We start from the raw sequence: 20,874 nt of genomic DNA on the forward strand, positions 1-20,874 counted from the left end.
AAGGTCCTTTGTTTCCTATTAAAGAACATAAGTGCTGTGCTGTAAATGTGATTTATTGACAAGAATAACCACCATCATCATCACCAGTCTGCGTGTCTTCATTTTATAACATCGATATCATGCGGTGTTACACCCAGGTTTTGGTCAGACCAACAGCATACAATAATAACTCCTATACAAACATACATACATACAGTATCTATACAGGATATATCTATATTGATGAGTCATGTACAGTAGATCCCCATGGTGTTAGAATCACAATAGAAAGGACACTTTCTGGTGGATCAGAACAACTTCCTGTGGTGCACCTCGGATGGCTGGCATGGAAATGAACGTGTGGTGGATAGTACACTAGAGGGTTTTCCTTTCTTCCAGGTTGCCATTGGATTCATTTCATACTGTTCTGAAATTAGTGACAAGACAATGGCTGTCAAGTAGTGGGATTTTTAGTTTAAAAAAAAATGTTTGTTCTGTGTAAAGGGTTCAGCTGATACAGGTTGTGCAGACAAATACCAATCTTTTCAGACAGAAGCGGTATGCCTTGTATAGATGTTAAACGTATCGTTGGCCATTTCATGCCAAATGTCCAAGTGTTTAGCAGACTGACTGACAGCTCCTTGGTTGGCCTAATATCAGCTCTGTTGAGTCCCAGTAACATGAAACATGGGATAAACATCCCATCACCAGCCATCTTAGGTGTACCAAGTCATATCCAGCTAGAAGACTACTCATCTGAATGAGACCGACTGTTGTACATATTTAGATTCTGTGATCGGAGACATCGGAAGTCAACGGTTAATACAGAGGACAGTCATCATCACTACATCAGAAAAAAATAGGCACTGTTTTTTTTAACACAAAACATTTCAGGCTTCATTTCCATTGACTTCACATGCTCAAATCTGTTCATACCATAGCCTAGCCCATACTTCAACTGCTTGTGCAGATGTAGTCGTCTGATTGGCTGGAAATCCCAGTCCAAATGTTCACATCCTGGATCTTGAAGCTGCATTAACTGGTTTTTAGGCCACTTGGGCAGGACAAGCTGAAAACACAACTTTGCCATACTATAAAAAGCTGTCACGGCTAACGCGTTAGCAAATCTTTGTCTCTTTACGTATGCGGCAGGCACAGAGCAACATTATTTTGAGTCAGGTCTCAGATAAATGTAAATCCAATATTCACTTTCTTTTTACCTCTGTTTTGGTCTCCACCAACTCTTGAGAAAGACATCTGTCTGTTTAGCTGCTAACTGCTCCGTTATGTTCACCTGCTAGTTGCAACAACTTTGTCTGTCGGCTGTTCAGTACTGGGCCGGTAGTGTACAGCGTGGCTTAGCAAAGTCTTTTAGCTGCCTGCTGCTTCTAGAAACAAGGTCGATGGGAGTGTAGTTTGCATGTTGGAAAAGCAAAACAAAGAGCTAAAGGTATGTCTGTAAGTTCATCACTGTAAGTGACTCATATCTATTTGATCCAATGATGTAAAACATGTTGACTGGTGCAGCCTTAAGCCAGGAGCTCATCTTAAAATGGCTGCAAAATCAAGGAGGAACTGCATGGAAATGGATTATCCTTATTTAGATAACCAAGTCACATTGTGGGCCAGTTTGTGAAAGCCAAGTTCTCCTTTTAAAAACATCTAAGCTAAAGAACTGGAAACAATTTCTAATGAGTAAGTATTTCCATGCTGAGTTGAGCCCGACTTTGGTCCTAGATTAGAGCAGGCAATGCAAAAGAAGTCTGAGCTGAAAGTAATGTGGACAGACACGGACATGACTGCACAGTGATCCACCGTCCCACCAACACATACTAAATTGCACAGCGTCATTTGGGCCTTGTTATTACACAGAATTAAGGGGAATATGTCACTACCCGACCAGAGACACCCTACATAAAGGGTTTGTAGTTGGAACCACATTTGGAAGAAAAGGAACATCAAGCAGCAGAAATGAGGCACCTTAACAGCATCTCCAAAGGTCTTCAACAGTAGATTGTCAAGTCTGAGGGTTATAAGATACATAATTATACATAGCATATATATTTTTTGGAAACATCAGTCTGTCTTCATCTGTGCAAAGAAACAAGCAGGTCCATTTGTTTATTGTATGTTCCTTCAAAGCACTGCCTTTAAATTGTTGCTAATAAGAAGCCCTTCTTTACTGTAGACTCAAGACTGGAGCTAATTTAAGGACAGAAGATTTACCATCATTTTCATAAACATGCAGGCTTGCTTTGTTCTTAGATTCTCTTATCGTAAGTGTTTGTTTGTGGTTAACATAGCCGCCTTCCAGGCAGTTGACACGGGTTTGATTCCAGGCCACTGTATGTAGCGACACCATTGATCGGCTCGTCTCAAACACCTGAAACTGGTTGGACATAATTTGACACTGAAGTTCAAGCTCAAGCTGTGATTCACATGACTATATCTGTAACTGGAACTCTAGTTGGTTGACTTCAACGCCCAGTAGCTACTTGTTTACCCAAGTGTACACACTAACGTGGCTAATTTTATGCGCATACTCAACATTAGAATTTCATTTTGGGCAAAAGGATGAAGGTTAAGTCAGGGAGATGCTCTTCTCCATCATGCTCTTGTCTGACCAACAGTCCAAAAACACAAACATGTTCAATTTCCAATTACATGAAAAAGAAAAGCAGCAAATCCTCTGATTTTAGAAGCTGGATCCATCAAATGTTTAGCGTTTTTATCAGCCAACACAACAGTTTTTTCAGACTAAAATATCTTGTCAAATATTGGATAGGCTGTCATGAAATCTTTAACAGACATTCATGTTCCCCACATGATGAACTGTAACAGCTTTGGTCATCCCTGACTTTTCATCGTGTTTGATGTATAACCAAATAACCTGCAAATCTAATGACATTCCCATCAGCCTTTGCCATTGTGCGCATGTTAGCATACTGAAATTAGCATGTACAGTACACTGCTGTGCCTAAACACAGCCTCGTGGAGCTGCTAACTCCGCTTTTTATGGTTAATCAATTAGCAAAAGTTCACAAATTGATGATATAAACATTCTGTCATTAAATTAACCTCATGGTCCTGAAGGCTGTCTATATGGTTATCTATGTGTAGTTACATATAAGTAATTTTAACCCATAAGATATATGCATATCCGATATTTGTATTTGAATTTGGTTACTAATTTCATGTAACATGTGTCCTCAGTGTATGGAACATCTCATGTGATCCTATCCATCCATAGAGGTATTCATATTGTGACTTGGCTAAAGGAAGGGAAAGTTCGCTGTATCACTGGATGCAGGTAAGAAAAGAAAATCCACCATGCAAGTACTGTGATGAAGACAAATCAGTGGTCCAGTTTGCTGTGTAAGACCAGGCTTACATGCACATAGTGAGCATTCGGTACATAGTGTGGATGGGGGGGAGGTGTTATTCAATGAAGATGTCTTCAGTGGGACAGGAGTAGCCAATGTGTTCCTTGTAATACTGCTGGAATGCCCTCCTGTGGGACACCAGAGGAGAGAGTTAGCAGAACACATGATATCAGAGCACTCATCTGTTTAGTTGTATTATCTCTCACTCTTGTTTGGATGGAAGAGACGTGGCTTAAAGCCTCGGACACACCAGGAACGTCAGGAGCGCGTGTTGGCTGCGTGATTCACGCGTCGGGTGTTTACACCAGCTGCATTTCAGCTGCGTGTCAGCTGCGTTTCTGCTGCTGCAGCTGCTGCTGTCAGCCCTTTCTTTCTACATAGAGTTTGCCTTTTAATGGCCATTTCATTTCATAATAAATATCATTTAGATTTATTTTTGCAAAGAAAGGTTAAGAAACGTCTGGTAATTTGTAAATAATAGTAATAATCCACAATTAAAACTCTGTACTATATTCATTCATGGATCTCTCCAAGTCACTGAATGTTCTAGAACACTGTCCGGCACATATTTCAGAATAAAAGCCTCGTGTTAACAAATGAAGGAATTCTGTCCACAGAAAAAACGCTTGAGGGCTTTTATTGTGAAATGAAAGCAGGAAGTGTTGATTTAAAAATAAGTCTATATTTGTTTTTCATCTCTGTGACATATTCTACAGATAGACATCAAAACTGTAATAATGTTGCTGATATGATGTCAATATGCAGTCAATAGATCACCTTCACTGTCTGTTGCTGCTGTGAGACGTGTGCAGCACGCGTCAAAAATAGGCGAGACCTCTAGAGACGCGCGTCCACCTGTTAACACGAACGCCGAAATAAAAAACAACAGGTAAAGCAGCCGCCACACGCTCCTGGTGTGTCACCTTGGTACAGAGCAAGATATCTTGACAACTACTGGCCAGACTGACATGATAGATATTTTAAAAAGTGTCCTAAAAGTGTTGTAATCCTTTATAAGTAAAAGTAGCAATAACCTAATGTACAAATATTCCTTTACATATATTCCTGCATTTTACATTTTATTGATGTATTATCAGCAAAATATACTTAAAAATCAAAAGCAAAAGTACTTATCAAGCACAGTTTTAGGTTGTTAAAAACTTTTAAATAAAATAACTTTGTGGAGTCAAGTATTGTGGCGCCAGTACAGTAATGGAGTAGAGGTATAAAGTACCAAAACATAGAGATACTCAAATAAAAGTTAGTTCATTAACATCCAGTTCTGAGCAGATGTATACACACTGATCAGCCATAACATGCAGACCACTGACAGGTGAAGTGAATAACATGGATTATCTCGTTACAATGGCACCTGGCAGTGGGGGGGATATATTAGGCAGCAAGTGAACATTTTGTCCTTGAAATTGATGTGTTGGAAGCAGAAAAAATGGGCCAGCGTAAGGATGTGAGCGACTTTGATTAGGGCCAAATAGTGCTGTCTAGACGACTGGGTCAGAGCATCTACAGAACTGCAGCTCTTGTGGGATGTTCCCGGTCTGCAGTGGTCAGGACCTACCAATGCACATGGGGAGCGAAGGCTGGCCCGTGTTGTCTGATCTAATCGAAGAGCTACTGGAGGTCAAACTGCTGGAAAAGTTAATACTGGTTCTGATAGAAAGGTGTCAGGGCACACAGTGAGGAGCAGCGTGGGGCTGTGTAGCTGCAGACCGGTCAGGGTGCCCACGCTGACCCGTGTCCACTGCCAAAAGCGCCTACAATGGGCACGTGAGCATCAGAACTGGACCACGGAGCGATGGAAGAAGGTGGCCCGGTCTGATGAATCACGTTTTCTTTTACATCATGTGGATGGCAACGAGTTGGAGGTGTTGACTCGGCCTCCAGATTCTCCAGATCTCAACCCGATGGAGCATCTGTGGGATGTGCTGGACAAACAAGTCCGATCCACGGAGGCCCCACCTCCCACCTTACAGGACTTAAAGGATCTGCTGCTGACCGCTTGGTGCCAGATACCACAGCAGACCTTCAGAGGTCTAGTGGAGTCCATGCCTCCACGGGTCAGGGCTGTTTTGGCGGCAAAAGGGGGACCTACTCATTATTAGGCAGGTGGTTCATAATGTTATGGCTGATCGGTGTATATATGCAATAGTAAAAGTCAGAACATGTGTATAAACTATAGAATAGAATAGAATAGATTGGGTCTTACCCTACAGATTCGGCCAGAGGATATAATGTCGTCTCCGACATCATCACATGACAGGCAAAGCGCTGTTGGTCAGGGTGTTTGGTGATGATACCAAAATACCTGCAGATCAATAATCAGCATTACTCAGGAAACGCACAGTTCAGAGGTTTATTTACTAATACTTGTTGAGGCCAACCTGCTGTAGAAGACAAAGCACTAAGCTTTACATCATTCTCATCTAAATGTAATGCCAAAATAGGTGCACTTTAAAGGTCCCATATTGTGTTCATTTTCAGGTTCATACTTGTATTTTGTGTACTACTAGAACATGTTTACATGCTGTAATGTTAAAAAAAAACGTTATTTTCCTCATACTGTCGACCTGAATATGCCTGTATTTACCCTCTGTCTTAAACGCTCTGTTTTAGTGCATTTCGACGGAATTGCGACGAAATTGCAACAGAACTGTGTTGCTAGGCAACAGCTTGGGTCCATGTGTACTTCCTGTCAGCTGATGACATTCACATACACTGCAACCAGGAATAAACTGGGACACATTTAGAATGTTTATGTTTAAATCTGTGTAAAGGGTCTAAATATTGTATATTTGTGACATCACAAATGGACAGAAACCGTGACAGCTTGTTTCAAATGCAGAGTTTCTGAATACGGGCTGTGTGTATTTCCCTGTGGATTGAGCGTTTCGATACTTTTACAGTATTTATATAGAACTTAAGCCTGCTTTATAATAAAAAAACATGAAAATCTCACTTTTTTATAATATGGGACCTTTAACATAGTTAAACACATTTCTCACGCAAGTACAGGAACTGATTAGATCAAATAATCCCTTAAATCATCCGACTCACCGGCTGTGTTTTGGATGACAGCCACAGAATGAGATGTTCTTCAACTGGAAGAAATGGAAACACTGGTCCCCCTGACAGACACACAGACACACAGAGAGAAATGTAAAGTCTGCATGATTGAAGTCCAAAGTTTCGACCTGGAATATTTATTCAAATTGGCAGAGTAGATATCGCCATCACCTTTTTTAGCAGCTTGTAGTTGCTGCTGATTACCTCCATAGAGCACTATACACCTAACTACAGCAAAGGCTCTGGTTTCCAACATCACAATGACCTGCTGCAGGTTTTCCATCGGCTGGATTTGAAAAGGTGTGACACTCGAGATGGAAGGTAGGTAGGTAGAAATGTAGTAGCACGTACCCTGTGAGCAGAGTGACACTGGTCCTGGACACTGATCTTCACACCCTTCACACTGACCTCCAGCACACAGGCGGAAGGAGGCTGACCTGCTAACCGCCTGTTACACGCCACCTGTTAACACAAATAATCAGTCAGTCAGTCAATAAACATACCGATCAGCACCAGGGGGCTGGTTTTGACAAAGACATTTTGAAAGATATGTTGAAAATCAGAACAGTGTTTATTTGTAACGGCCATAATTGAAGGCAGAGTGGAAGGGCGGGAGCGTTGAGACTCAAATACGGGAGGACGGTGCATATTTTCAGACAGTTTCTCCTGAAAGACAGTCTAAGTGTTGTTTACATGAAAATGCCAGAAATAGTTGTGACCTCCACACAGCTGGCCAATCACAGCGTTAAGTGGGTGTGAATGTCAGATCATCAGCTCGGTAAGAAGACCGCAGTAACCCAAAATATAAGGATAATAATAAACATGAATATGTGGAAATATATCAGTGAGGAGATTGCCACTCGTTTGCCCATCTAAACTATCCTAAGCCTAGTTAGCAACAGCATCTCAGTGTTAAAGTGGAAGTGAATCAGTCAACCACGTTAAGCTGGTTTACTAAATTGATTACTGCTCTAATGAATTACTATACAACAAACATGACAAATGTCAGCATTTAAAAGAAAAAAAGAAGCTTTGTTTCATCTTTCGTGGCAAGAGCGCCTTCATGTCTCAGTACTCTAGCCTGTGACATCACCAGGTTGGTTGGCTCAGCTGAGTTACACAGATACAATAACAGAGACCATGAAAGACGGAGACTGAGGAGACACAGGACAGAAGAAAACAAGAAGAAAAGTTCCTGGATGTAAAAAGGAGTTTTACAATGTTAAAACAAGTAAAATCTCTGACAGCAGCCCACCGAGTTGGTCCGCGTGCATGTCGGCTTGGGAGTATAACCCAGTTAGTTAGTTAGTTAGTTAGTTAGAAGTTAGAAGTAGTGCTTTTGGGCGTTCACTTTCTTAGCGACCCTGTCTTTGAACGGTCTGAATGAGACAGCAGAGGAGGAGAGACAGGTGATCAGAGAGGGGAGAGGACGGGAGAGGGGGAGACAGAGACAGGTGATCAGAGAGGGGAGAGGACGGGAGAGAAGGAGACAGAGAGAAGGGAGAGGACGGGAGATGGGGAGACAGAGAGAGGGGAGAGGACAGGAGATGGGGAGACAGAGAGACAGAGAGAGGGGAGCGGACGGGAGATGGGGAGACAGAGACAGAGAGAGGGGAGAGGGGAGAGGTGGCCAGCTGCAGTAAAGCTACTGATCTCTGTTTCAGCGTCAGTTTATGAAATGGACTGTTTTGTCCTTGGTTGTGTGGCAGCTGCCAATTCTCTGGTGCTTGCTGTTGTTTCCCTTTTCCCTGGTGTTTTTTTGGTTGAGTTGCTGAGTGATTAGAGGGTTATTCAGTTCACCTGTTGCGCAGGGTGTGGGGACTGGCTCTTAAATGATAGTTGAGAGCAGCTTGGTGCATTCCCCTCTTGGCCAATCGGGGTGTAACGACGCCCTTTCTGTAGGGCTTAAAAGAGGAGGGAAACTGTACACCCAGTGTCATTCTGATCTCTCCTTCACTCAATGCAACATGTGTTATCAGCTTTATCAGAAACGCTGGTCTGTTTTGGGCCCTTTTGGGATTCTGTGATCTTTGTGTTTTGTTTGTTGAGAGTGTTGACTCTCCTAGTTGGGGAAACAAGTTAAGTGCCAACCAATTGGGTTACCTGCACTGGGACGTTTAGGTACTATTTGTGCAACGATCTGGCTTGCCTTACAATAGCCTAACGCCTGCAGGCTGTATTTTTGTATTCTATTCATTTGTTGATTTTCAATGAAACCCTTTATACCCATTTCTTTTAGTGTATTTTATTTGGGAAAACTTTAAAGGAGGGTAAAAGGAAAAACACAAACCAATATTTCAGTTTCCTTAATTGTTTGTTAATATAGAGGCATTTGTTCATTATTGAAGAGGCATTTGTTCATTATTATTATTAAGAAGGCATTTTATTTTATATTATTATGTGGATGGGAACTGTTTTTCAGTTCTGACTGAACAACTAAAGTCTGGGGAACTCAGTACCGCCACAGTTGTAACATTGTAAAACTCATCTTTACATCCACAATAGTGTCCCCTCTTTTGTTTTCTTCTGTCCTGTGTCTCCTCAGTCTCCATCTTTCACAGTCTCTACCGTTGTATCTGTGTAACTCAGCCGAGCCAACTAGCCGAGCCAACCAGCCGAGTGACGTCACAGGCTAGAGTACTGAGACATGAAGGCGCTCAAAAGATGAAACAAAGCTGCTTTTTTCCTGTTAAATGCTGACATTTGTCATGTTTGTTATATAATTGTTCATTAGAGCAGAAATCCATTTAGTAAACCAGCTTAACTTGGTTGAACGTTTCATTTCCACTTTAAGCTCTTTGTATTGTTACACTCTGTAACTGTTGTATTCTAACAGAAGACATTAGAAGAACATGTTCTGCTGGAGTGAAAGAAGATGAGCATGTTTATGCAGTTACTCGGTAAGTTACATTTTTAGTTTGAAAGAAGTCTTCATTTACTCACAAATGAAATTGTGGCACGTTAGTCCTTCTTGAGATAGTCAAGAATTAGACAGCTTTATGCAACTAAAGAATTTAGACGTCTATCTGAAGTCTGACTATTAGTTTGAATGAAGCCACAGTCTTTGTGAAACCGAGCCCAGTATTCAGTCTTGTCAGTTGCTTTAGTCCTTATCAGTACAGCTTAAATAATGCCACATTAGTGGTGTTTCTGTATACATCCTTTGTTATGTACTGATTTATTTTGCAGTGACTAACCTAACTCCAACAGAGCAGAATAACTGAGAAACTAATTGTGCATGTTTACACCCTTAATATTGATACCATACACTTGAAGTTTGCAGTTATTGTGTTTTGCAGATTTAGCAATTTAGCAAGAGCTAATTTCATCAATCAATCAAATCTCATTCATCTTTTTTCACAAGGTGAGGTCATCTGCTGCAAAGTAAAAGTCAAATGTAAAAGACGAGGTGAAAGGAGAGAATGTGTCTCTTTACAGACTAAGCCTGGGGCTAAAGGGTACTGTAATGTTCTTAATGAGGATTTGGACCCAGTGATTACAGCTGCAACAGGTACAGCTCTCCACTTATATAACACACTGGATTGGAGTCCGTTAAAGGGTCAGTTCACCCAAATGTCTGGCCTTGTTCAGACCTGGCATCAACATGGGTCTTGGATGATCCGATCACAAGTGGACACCTGGCATTAGAATGCGTCTCTTCATGCATCTTGAGTGACCACTTGTGAACTGATCTCTCTTCCCTGCTCTATATGCAAATAAACACGTAGTAAACACACGACTAATACAGCAGAGGTTGTGACGTAATATTACATGAATGCCATTAGTAATATCCTACATATTCCTGAATTTGGGTACATTTTATTAACATCAAAATAAAATATTGTGCCTTTGCCAGGCAGCAGCAGGGTACAGAGCTTCAGAGAGCCGGGGATGAGAGTAAGCGAGCGGGCAGGTGTCAGCTCTGTGTCGAGCACCGGAATAAAAACACTGACACATCACTGACAGTATGATAATAATGCACTTTGCATGCCTAGTCTGATAGTCTGTAGATATGTAGCCTATAAATGAGATACATTTTAATAAAATTAGATTGTACCAACAGGATACAGTAGTGATACAGAAGCCGTTTCCATGCCGCGGGGCTCGCGTCTGCCCGTCTATTTACATGAGGAGCGCAGTGAGACCCCACGGCGCGGATCCCAGCGAGACGTCAGTTGAGTAGGCGGTCCTTCAATGTCAATCCACACTGAAGGACCGCCTAATTAAATGAGTGGGACGGCCTGCTCCCTACCTATCTGTCTACCTGTGTGCACTCTGACCGTGCACACATTGCCCTTCATCAGATTCTTCCACCAGCTGCTAGCTTGACAGCTGTGAGTACCAACAGTAGCCATGTTGGTTGTCTACATTCATTATAATAATTTTGGGGGCGTGGCTTTGGAGGGAGGTCTGAAGGGATGGACTGTCAGTGTTGATGACTTGGAGCCTCTCTCTCTCTAGATTTAGGGACTGTTGGAGCTAATACTGCTAGCTACTTCCATAGGAAAAGAGTTGGCAACGCTGGGCTGAGTTTTGAAGTTGGATCATTTTTAAACTCTAGTGTACTCTTGCTTGGTTGTCAAGATTACCGACCCTAGCATTATTAAAAAAACGTTTCGATATATTATACTTTGAAATATTAAGATGGAAAAGGACAGGTGCAAAAGCATTAATATTTTCCTGCAATTAGCTTTTATTTGGTTGTGCCTTAAGATGATCCTGATAACTGATAATCAGCTTGCATGGTGCGGTTATGTGTGTACCTTCTGCATCGCAGCACATAGCATGTCGTTGCCTTTGTGGATGGGGACCTGAACTGAACCCAGGAATCGCACCGGGAACTGCTCTATCCAGCCATCTTTGTGGACTACGAGAAGAAAGGAGAACATCTTGAATTATGAAATGTTGTTGATGAGGATGGTATTCTGCTTTTACATTACAGTTTTTTTTGCATTGTACCTTGGTTAATATCTTTAGCCACCTTGACAGCATAGAAGGCAGGGAAGATGCCGGTAGCTCCGGTCCTCATGTTGTAACCCTGACACCAGAGGTCCTCAGACTGGTTCAGCAGTAACACTGGATCATCTGTCTCTAGGTACAGCTCATCTGCATGACGAGGGACAAACCTGAAACGGGTAGAAAAGAATGAACAGATTTCAGTCTTGTGTGTTTATTTGGACATGTCACAGTTTGTTTGTGTATGTTCATATGATTGAACCTGTAGGCAGCTCTGTGGCTCTGTTGCCTCTCCACTCCATCCAAAACACAGGAGAAGACTCCAAATGACCCAGCACCTGAATGATACAGCATTGATGTTATACTCATAATCAACAGCTTACAGTTTGTATTTTGTGTCAAATCATCCTTTAATGAAAAAACACAAAATCAAGTGATCCAATTTTGACTGACACTTACTGAGGAATGGAGCTCAAAAGGCCACCACCCAGAAAATGCTTAGATCTCATACTAGTTCCACACAGAGTAACTTTAAGTTAACACTTTAGTGTCACTAACGTATCCTGGTCCCAGACCTCTGATTTCAGATGTCTCATTCACAGCAGTTGGGGAAACATTTCACCAGTCAGACTATGGGCAGGATAAAAATTGCGGTCTAGCATCATAACTTAAGAAGATTTGTGAGACTCCAGCTAGTGTAACTTTACTGACATTCAAGTGGCATTGACATGGCAATATGCTGGACATTTTCTCATATGTCGAGTTACTTCCTTACAGATAACACTGAACATACTCCTGTCTTCTAGCAACTACTCACTCACACTAACAACAGACAATAGCAATGCATGTAATGCTTATTCTAGTCACTGTACTCATCACCACCTGGTTTGGGAGCAGCACTAAGAGGGACTACCTGGCAACTCTGAGGTGACCTCTCAGTCCGGGTCCTGAACCAGAGACTACTTTGTAATTGTTTCAAGGTTTAATTTCTCTGAAGGGACTGAGATATTGTTTTTATTGTTTCTTTTGCAAAATTGTATTATTATTTCATTCTATAGTATTCTATTCATTTTTTTTTTTTTACTATTTGTTCATTGCTTTCTGGAGCTAGGCACAAAAGAATTTCACTTCACGTTGTACGTATGATTGTGTATGTGACAAATAAATGTAACTTGATTTGATTCGAATTATGTGAAAAACGGCAACATACCAATGGCGAAAATCATGAATGAGTTGGCTGTACAGTACAGCTGTCATAAATCCAATTACAGAAATAATAGAAAAAATCAACATATTTCTTTGTTAAACTGCTTCCATCGAATGCTACTGCAGCTTCCATAGCAACTGAAAATGTTGCAGCTGAGATGGATGTATTAAATCACTTGCTAAGAATGGGTTAGGGCAAAGCAAACCAGACAATTGGCTAACATATTCACCAATGTCAGGCTGAATGATGGAAGTGAAACAAAATGGCAATTCAGTTCAGATTATCAGGCTACACCAGATGTTGGCTCAGAAAACCTCATCAATTAATGAACTGCCAATATCTCTAAAGTCAGTTTTTTTTCCACTTCATATTCTGGTCTTAATACCCAACTTCACTTCTTCCAATGTGTTTTTAGTAGGTATTTAAAAAATGAAAAAGAATTCCATAAATTGAATACATTTAAAAATGCTGCTTCGTTAAATATATATTTAAGCCCAAAGAGTGTTGCATTTCTTTACATCTAAGACCTAAAATACGTGACATTGACAACGGAAGCTTCAACATGCTCAATTAGCAAAGATATACATAGAGGGGATGAAGAAAGTGAACCTAAATATCAACTTGGTCAAGACTATATCATGTATTTCCTTATTGGTATATCAATGCATATGCTGATAACCTTACATCATATTACCTTTCTACCGTCCGTACAATAAAAAAGGCAGAGGAGAACTGTGATGCACACGGTCTAAAAGACGGGTAGGAAGCTATTTGAATAAGTCAGCTTTACTTCGCCTGAACTCACAGGAGCCTGAATATACATTTTCTAAATTATTTTTGATTTAAACTAAATATTTGGAAATCCTACAAACCGGTGGCGCTGTAATGACGGCTGCTGTTGGAAAACAGGTTGAGGAACTTCTTACTTCTGGAAGCTGCGGCCCTTCCTCCGTTAGACTCCTCTTCCTCTGAAGTTGTGGTTGATGTTACCTTGGACTGCTTGCAGATCCTTGCCACAACTTCCTTCCTCCTCTTCACCTCCTCCTCCCTCCTCCTCTTCACATCCTCTTCCCTCCACTTCTTTGTCTCATCCTCCTCCCTTCTTCTCTTTTCCTCCTCTTTCCTCAACTCTTGGAGCAGAAAACAAGGAAAAGTTAATAGAATAGAATAGAATAGATCTTTATTGTCATTGCTTAGAACAATGAAAATCTGTTTAGCGGTTCTTCAGCAGTGTGCAACTTAAAAGTAAATAAAGTAAAAACAACAAAAAAAAATAATGGAAGCAGAATATAGAATTACTAGCAGCAAGAAACAAGAACCAAGGGACTGTGTAGGTTTGACTTCAGACAATCTTCTGTCCTGAATCTGAAGCTACCCATGCACAATCATCTGGCACAAAGTGTGGTGCTCCATCTGTTCAGTGGTGTTCCACAAATCTTAGTATTGGGCCCTCTATTCTTTCCTTCTTTTATTGTCTAACTTACCAACATGATACAGAGGCATAATATCTACGTCTGTTGATATGCAGATGACACACAGCTCTACATATATATCACACAACCCTTCACCTTAACATTAGTCCTTATGGCCTATTTCAAAATTACATTTATTTGTGCAAATGAAACGATGATAGATTTTCCACCTACTTGTCTGTACATAATAGCTATACGGTATGTCTAGTTGTTCTATGCAAGTACATTGCGAGCCACTGGAGACCAGAGTCAACTTCCTTGTGTCCAAACATACTTGGCCAATAAAGTCTGATTCTTAGTTTAGACATCACTTACTATACTATTACAGGATCTTTCTTAAAAACAGTGAATTGGTTTAAAATCCTCAACTTTGCAGTGTGAGTGCACTCTCACACCAGCGACATTACAGATACATTTATTGTATGCAAAAGGAATATTAATTTAGGACATCCTTTCATTAGATTCACAAACTGAAATGAAGCTGAAATTACTGTAAGAATGAGGGCATGCTTAATGAATAATAAACAATAGAATAGGTAACTAAAAAATTGGTTAGTTCAATAATGAACCATAAACAATAGATTAGTTCAATAATGAAACATAAACAATAGATTAGGTAAATAATGAAACATAAACAATAGAATAGGTAATTAATGGAACATAAACAATAGAATAGGTAAATAATGAAACAAACAATAAATTCGGTAAATAATGAAACATAAACAATAGGTTAGTTCAAAAATGAAACATAAACAATAGATTAGGTAAATAATGAAACATAAACAATAGATTAGTTCAATAATGAAACATAAACAATAGATTAGGTAAATAATGAAACATAAACAATAGAATAGGTAAATAATGAAACATAAACAATAGATTACGTAACTAAAGAAACATAAACAATAGAATAGGTTACTAAAGAAACATAAACAATAGAATAGTTAAATAATGAAACATAAACAAAAGATTAGTTCAATAATGAAACATAAACAATAGATTAGGTAAATAATGAAACATAAACAATAGATTAGTTCAATAATGAAACATAAACAATAGATTAGGTAAATAATAAAACATAAACAATAGATTAGTTCAATAATGAAACATAAACAATAGATTAGGTAAATAATGAAACATAAACAATAGATTAGGTAAATAATGAAACAAACAATAGAATAGGTAAATAATGAAACATAAACAATAGATTACGTAACTAAAGAAACATAAACAATAGAATAGGTTACTAAAGAAACATAAACAATAGAATAGTTAAATAATGAAACATAAACAATAGATTAGGTAAATAATGAAACATAAACAATAGATTAGTTCAATAATGAAACATAAACAATAGATTAGGTAAATAATAAAACATAAACAATAGATTAGTTCAATAATGAAACATAAACAATAGATTAGGTAAATAATGAAACATAAACAATAGATTAGTTCAATAATGAAACATAAACAATAGAATAGGTAAATAATGAAACATAAACAATAGATTAGCTAAATAATGAAACATAAACAATAGAATAGGTAAATAATGAAACATAAACAATAGAATAGGTAACTAAAGAAACATAAACAATAGAATAGGTTACTAAAGAAACATAAACAATAGAATAGGTAAATAATGAAACATAAACAATAGATTAGTTCAATAATGAAACATAAACAATAGATTAGTTCAATAATGAAACATAAACAATAGATTAGGTAAATAATGAAACATAAACAATAGATTAGTTCAATAATGAAACATAAACAATAGATTAGGTAAATAATGAAACATAAACAATAGATTAGTTCAATAATGAAACATAAACAATAGATTAGGTAAATAATGAAACATAAACAATAGATTAGTTCAATAATGAAACATTAACAATAGAATAGGTAAATAATGAAACATTAACAATAGATTAGTTCAATAATGAAACATAAACAATAGATTAGTTCAATAATGAAACATTAACAATAGATTAGTTCAATAATGAAACATTAACAATAGAATAGGTAAATAATGAAACATTAACAATAGATTAGGTAAATAATGAAACATAAACAATAGAATAGGTAAATAATGAAACATGCATATACATATCATACAATTACATATGCACATACATATGCGTAAACATCAGCACACATGCATACAAAATGACTCAATATACCTGTATTTACCCTCTGTCTGAAACGCTCTGTTTTAGCGCATTTCAACGGAATTGCGACGGAATTGCAAGAGAATTGCATTGTTAGGCAACAGCTTGGGTCCATGTGTACTTCCTGTCAGCTGATGACATTCACATACACTGCAACCAGGAATAAACTGGGACACATTTAAAATGTTTACGTTTAAAACTGTGTAAAGGGTCTAAATATTGTATATTTGTGACATCACAAATGGACAGAAATCCTGACAGCTAGTTTCTAATGCAGAGTTTCTGAATACGGGCTGTGTGTATTTCCCTGTGGATTGAGCGTTTCGATACTTTCACAGTATTTACAGTATGTAGGACTTAAGCCTGCTTTATACTTAACTTATACTTAACGCTAAGAAATATACTCCCTTAAAATTAAATTGTATTAATAATACAATATTTAATGAGCACACTCATGCCAGGATGAACCATTTTCATTTTGGACATTTAATGAGTTTTAGTTTCCCTTGGTCACCAGCACCATCGGGGCAAAATGTCAACTGTACACAAGATGTCTTCTAATCTAACACACAGATTACCATGCAATTTGCTGAGAACATGCATGCTCCCAAAGGGATAAACCCTTTAATTTAATGAATGAATCTGTATCATTACCTTGCTTCCTTGCTTCCTCTGTCCTCTTCCTCTCCTCCTCATACTCTGGGTCTTCCTCCTCATTGGCTGACTGATAGACCGTGTCTGTATCGCTGTCGTCATTGTGCTCGTTGTAACCCTGCAAGCAGTCCTTGAGGCTGACCAGCTCCAATTGAGCGTGTTCATCGACCACCAGAGTGTATTTCACAGAGTCATAATTTAACCCTGCTGTAGCTTCACTCTTTGGTACAGTCTGAGCAGCCGCACAATCTCCCTGAGTGACAGAGATGGTGCCATCCGCCTCAGTGTTATTGTCACCTCTTTCTCCCTCTGCGTCCACCTCTGACTTGGTACAGTCCATCTCTGTCTTTTCATCACCTGCAAGGCAGTGAGTTGGACCATTCTGGAAGTTGACACAGGGAGTCGGAGCTCCTTCCCCTTCTTCTTCGCTGATGACAGGGTTGGTTGGGTGGGATAGAGAGGGATGCAGGGGCCCTGGTGGGGGGCCCTCTGTGTCTGAGCTGAAGGACATTCTGTTTGAACCCCCCTCGCTGCTGGACCGGGACAGGATAGGGGGATTGTCTTGGGTCCTGTCATGGTTTTGGCCTAAGAACACAAAATACGGATAGTGGTTAAATATAAGGAGTTACAGAGTCATTTCCATAACTGATTGTTTGGGAATAAAATGTGGACAAAGTTATTCATGATCCACTTCACATATGTTACATCTCTTAAAGGTCCCATATCGTGCTCATTTTCAGGTTCATACTTCTATTTTGTGTTTCTATTAGAACATGTTTACATGCTGTAATGTTCTAAAAACACATTATTTTCCTCACACTGTCTGCTTGAATATACCCTGTATTTACCCTCTGTCTGAAACACGCTGTTTTAGTGCATTTCAATGGAATTGCAACGGAATTGCGTTGCTAGCCAACAGTTTGGGTCCATGTTTACTTCCTGTCAGCCTATGTTATTCACATACACTGCAACAAGGCCTATGGAAAGGAGGCTGGGTCACGGGCGGACATGGGTCTCGGGGTGTGGGGTATGACACAGCTGCGGTCGTGCATTGCGATTGGCTCAATTCCGGCGAGTGCAGGCCAGATTTTACTGCGCAAGTGTTATACCCCAAAGATATGACGCGTGACCCAACCTTCTTTCCATAGGCCTTGCACTGCAACAGGAAATAAAATGGGACACATTTAGAATGTTTATGTTTAACACCGTGTAATGGTCTAAATATTGTATATTTGTGACATCACAAATGGACAGAAATCCTAGAGGCGTGTCTCAAACGCACAATTTCTGAATACGGGCTGTGTGTATTTCTCCGTATATTGAGCATTTTGATAGTTTAACAGTATTTATATATCACTTAACCCTGCTTTATTATGTAAAAGACCTGAAAATCTCACTTTTTACAAAATGGGACCTTTAAACTTCTTAACCGACATTATTAGATAGATTAGATGTACCTTCCCTGGAATAGTCATGTTGCAGCATGGTACAGATATCCAAAAGAGCAAACTGGTACTATTATTTTGCCCCCTCAGGTTAAGGTACAGTTGCTGAATGGCCAGTAGTGATAGACTGTTTGCAATCACAATTTGATTTTTTCCAGGCCAATGTGGGTACTACAGTAATATTACTAAAAGTCTGTCTGTTTGTGTCCATGTGACCACCAGATCTTTAAAGCTGCCCCAGTTATATTTTTTTTATATTAACAATGGATCAAAAGACTATTGATAATAAGGGAGTCTCTGGTAGTGGCAAACCCAGAGAGAATTATCACTAACTCTGCAGTTTTACTCCTCAGCTTTACAAAGCTTCCTTCAGTCAGTTCACTTTTAGTTTGGATTATTGTTTTGGTTTTCAGGCCCACAACTCCACTCTTTCATCAACCTTGTTTTCAGCAGCAGGCAACGAGTTAGAGACTATAGCTGCTGAACATAGTGGTGCATTTAGCAGCTAAAGAGACAGAAGTTGTTGAAGATTAAAAACCTAGATAAAAGGAGAGTGTATATTGGACTTACATTCATCAGGTAAACACAAACGACGAATCCAAATAAATGCTAATCTTGCTCTGCGTCAGCTGGATGTGTAAACAGGCAACTGCTACAACACTCCCCGTAACAACTTTACAAGATAAGAACATGTCAAAGTCAAGCTTTCAGCTTGTTCTGCTGCCTCCAATGTGCTAACATTTTTTAAATAGGCTAATGCAGCTTTAAAACTAATGACGGATTAGCTAGGTAGTGTAATGTTTTTGCAAATTGACATTCCCATGAGAGAAAACCTGAGTTGATTTGAATGACTCCATCATCAGGCACAACTTCTCCTGACCCCCCCAAGTCATAAACATTTGTATTTCCGGTGTATTCCTACTCCCAACAGGAAGAGGTTTTAGTTGCCCCCTCAAAATGCTTTCTTGTTTTATGATGGAAGTAACATTAATTAGAGTACTTTGTGCTGCTATTCCATATCGCCACAGTTGCCCTTTTTATCAAACGTATACAGTGTTTTCATCAGAATCCTGTCCTTGTGAGGGCGTAAATGTCTCTGAAACAGTTTTAGACCATAAGACACTATACCAAATACATCACATACTGTATTCTCTTTAATTTCCCAGGTTCACAGATTCCTTATACTTTTCGACAAACAAACTCATATGTAACTGTAATTTTAGAAGAAGGCTCCTGCAAAGGACTGTGTAATGAGCACAGTGTTCAATAGGTACACTTCCAATTAGTTAATTCCCTAGTGTAGTCTAGAAAGTGTTTCAGTGCAAAAATTAAAAGAGAAATTTGGTCTTTCCATGTAGCAAGCATACAATTCAACTAAAACGGAGAATAAAGCTTCCATTTCTAAATGAATATTAACTTGGGGTTTACATGGAACACCAACAATAAAAGTTACAACGCCCATCACCATGCGCTCTAAAGGTGGGTTCATTACCTTGGTCTTGGGTCTTGTCCTGGTTTCTTGGTGCCACAGGCGTGCGTGGGACCACCATGGCTGTCAGATAAACTTCCTGGGTAGACAGTATGTTATTTGGCTTGAATGCCCCTCCTCTGTTAACCCCTTTAGCACCTGCTTTTCCTTTCCCATCAACCCCCCGGCTTTTCAGTCCATTTGCTTCTCTCGGCCTCTGATGTCCATTTCTCTCTTTCTCCTTCCCCCTGGAGTCCTCACACAGTCTTCCTCCTTTTCTATCATCCTTCCCTGCCGTCACTCGGATGTCCCCCAGGCTCCTCTCCCTCATTGTTGCTGCTCCTCTTCCTCCTCTCCTTTGACTCCTTGGTGTGCTGGAGGACTGTGTGTGCGTGGCCCCTGACACCTGTCTTTCCCGCAGTCGAGCGCGTGTGTCTGCGGTGGTGGCAGCAGCCAGTGTGTTGGTTCTGCTGTTCGTTCCATTAGCGGTGGGTGCTTTTGGGGCCAGGCGGCGCGTGCCGTGCCGAACTTTGTCCTCTGTTTTTTGTTGGATATCCGGTGATGTTAGATCCCCTTAACACACACACACACACACGGAAACAAACAAAGTATCAGATTATGTATTAGGCAACCAGATGTACACAGAGGGATTATCCACAGTAAGCAGTTTATACTGGATAAATAAGAGCTACAGGAACTGAACTTTCAAATATTTCAAGAACATTTTCCCTTCATCCTTGAGGATCTGTCGTCACTCTTGTACTGTCATGCGTGGACATCTCTTTAATGTTGCAGCTGGTAAAGGTGGGGCTAACTTTAAGTACTTTAGATTGATCGATTTATTTGACAATCATTAATACACATAATACTGCTTCACCTGAAGACAGTTATCACATACATTTACAAAACTGTCGAGGATTAAATTACACAATAAAGCCACAGGCTTATTTCCATTGTGATCCTCTGATGGTGGGGCCAGACGCCAAGTCTGGCAAGACCAACAGGTACAAATACGATATCCATCCAATCACATAAAAGAAACAACATAAAAAGGTTCATTT

At 39.6% G+C, this 20,874-nt stretch overlaps 2 protein-coding genes across 4 annotated transcripts in view; one reads left to right on the forward strand and one right to left on the reverse strand.

Moving 5' to 3' along the window:
• The window catches only part of LOC119486724, a 1,187,645-nt gene that overhangs the window by 183,353 nt on the left and 983,418 nt on the right, over positions 1-20,874 (forward strand). The window lies entirely within an intron of this gene.
• The window catches only part of mapk8ip1a (mitogen-activated protein kinase 8 interacting protein 1a), a 36,662-nt gene continuing 15,823 nt past the window's right edge, over positions 36-20,874 (reverse strand). The window contains exons 3-13 of one of the 3 annotated variants that reach the window (XM_037767651.1): positions 19,838-20,386; positions 16,901-17,485; positions 13,479-13,736; positions 11,662-11,737; positions 11,403-11,569; positions 11,207-11,310; positions 6,795-6,905; positions 6,435-6,505; positions 5,587-5,685; positions 3,371-3,490; positions 36-2,002 (exon numbers count right to left, since the gene is read on the reverse strand). In XM_037767651.1, coding sequence (XP_037623579.1) covers positions 3,418-3,490; positions 5,587-5,685; positions 6,435-6,505; positions 6,795-6,905; positions 11,207-11,310; positions 11,403-11,569; positions 11,662-11,737; positions 13,479-13,736; positions 16,901-17,485; positions 19,838-20,386 — 2,093 coding nt within the window. In that variant the 3' untranslated portion in view covers positions 36-2,002; positions 3,371-3,417. Of the gene's footprint in view, positions 3,491-5,586; positions 5,686-6,434; positions 6,506-6,794; positions 6,906-11,206; positions 11,311-11,402; positions 11,570-11,661; positions 11,738-13,478; positions 13,737-16,900; positions 17,486-19,837; positions 20,387-20,874 lie in introns of all 3 variants that reach the window. The other 2 variants (XM_037767652.1, XM_037767649.1) reach the window with 2 other exon arrangements.

Source organism: Sebastes umbrosus, chromosome 4 (assembly GCF_015220745.1).
Source record: "Sebastes umbrosus isolate fSebUmb1 chromosome 4, fSebUmb1.pri, whole genome shotgun sequence".
In the NCBI taxonomy this organism is placed as follows: Eukaryota; Metazoa; Chordata; class Actinopteri; order Perciformes; family Sebastidae; genus Sebastes; species Sebastes umbrosus.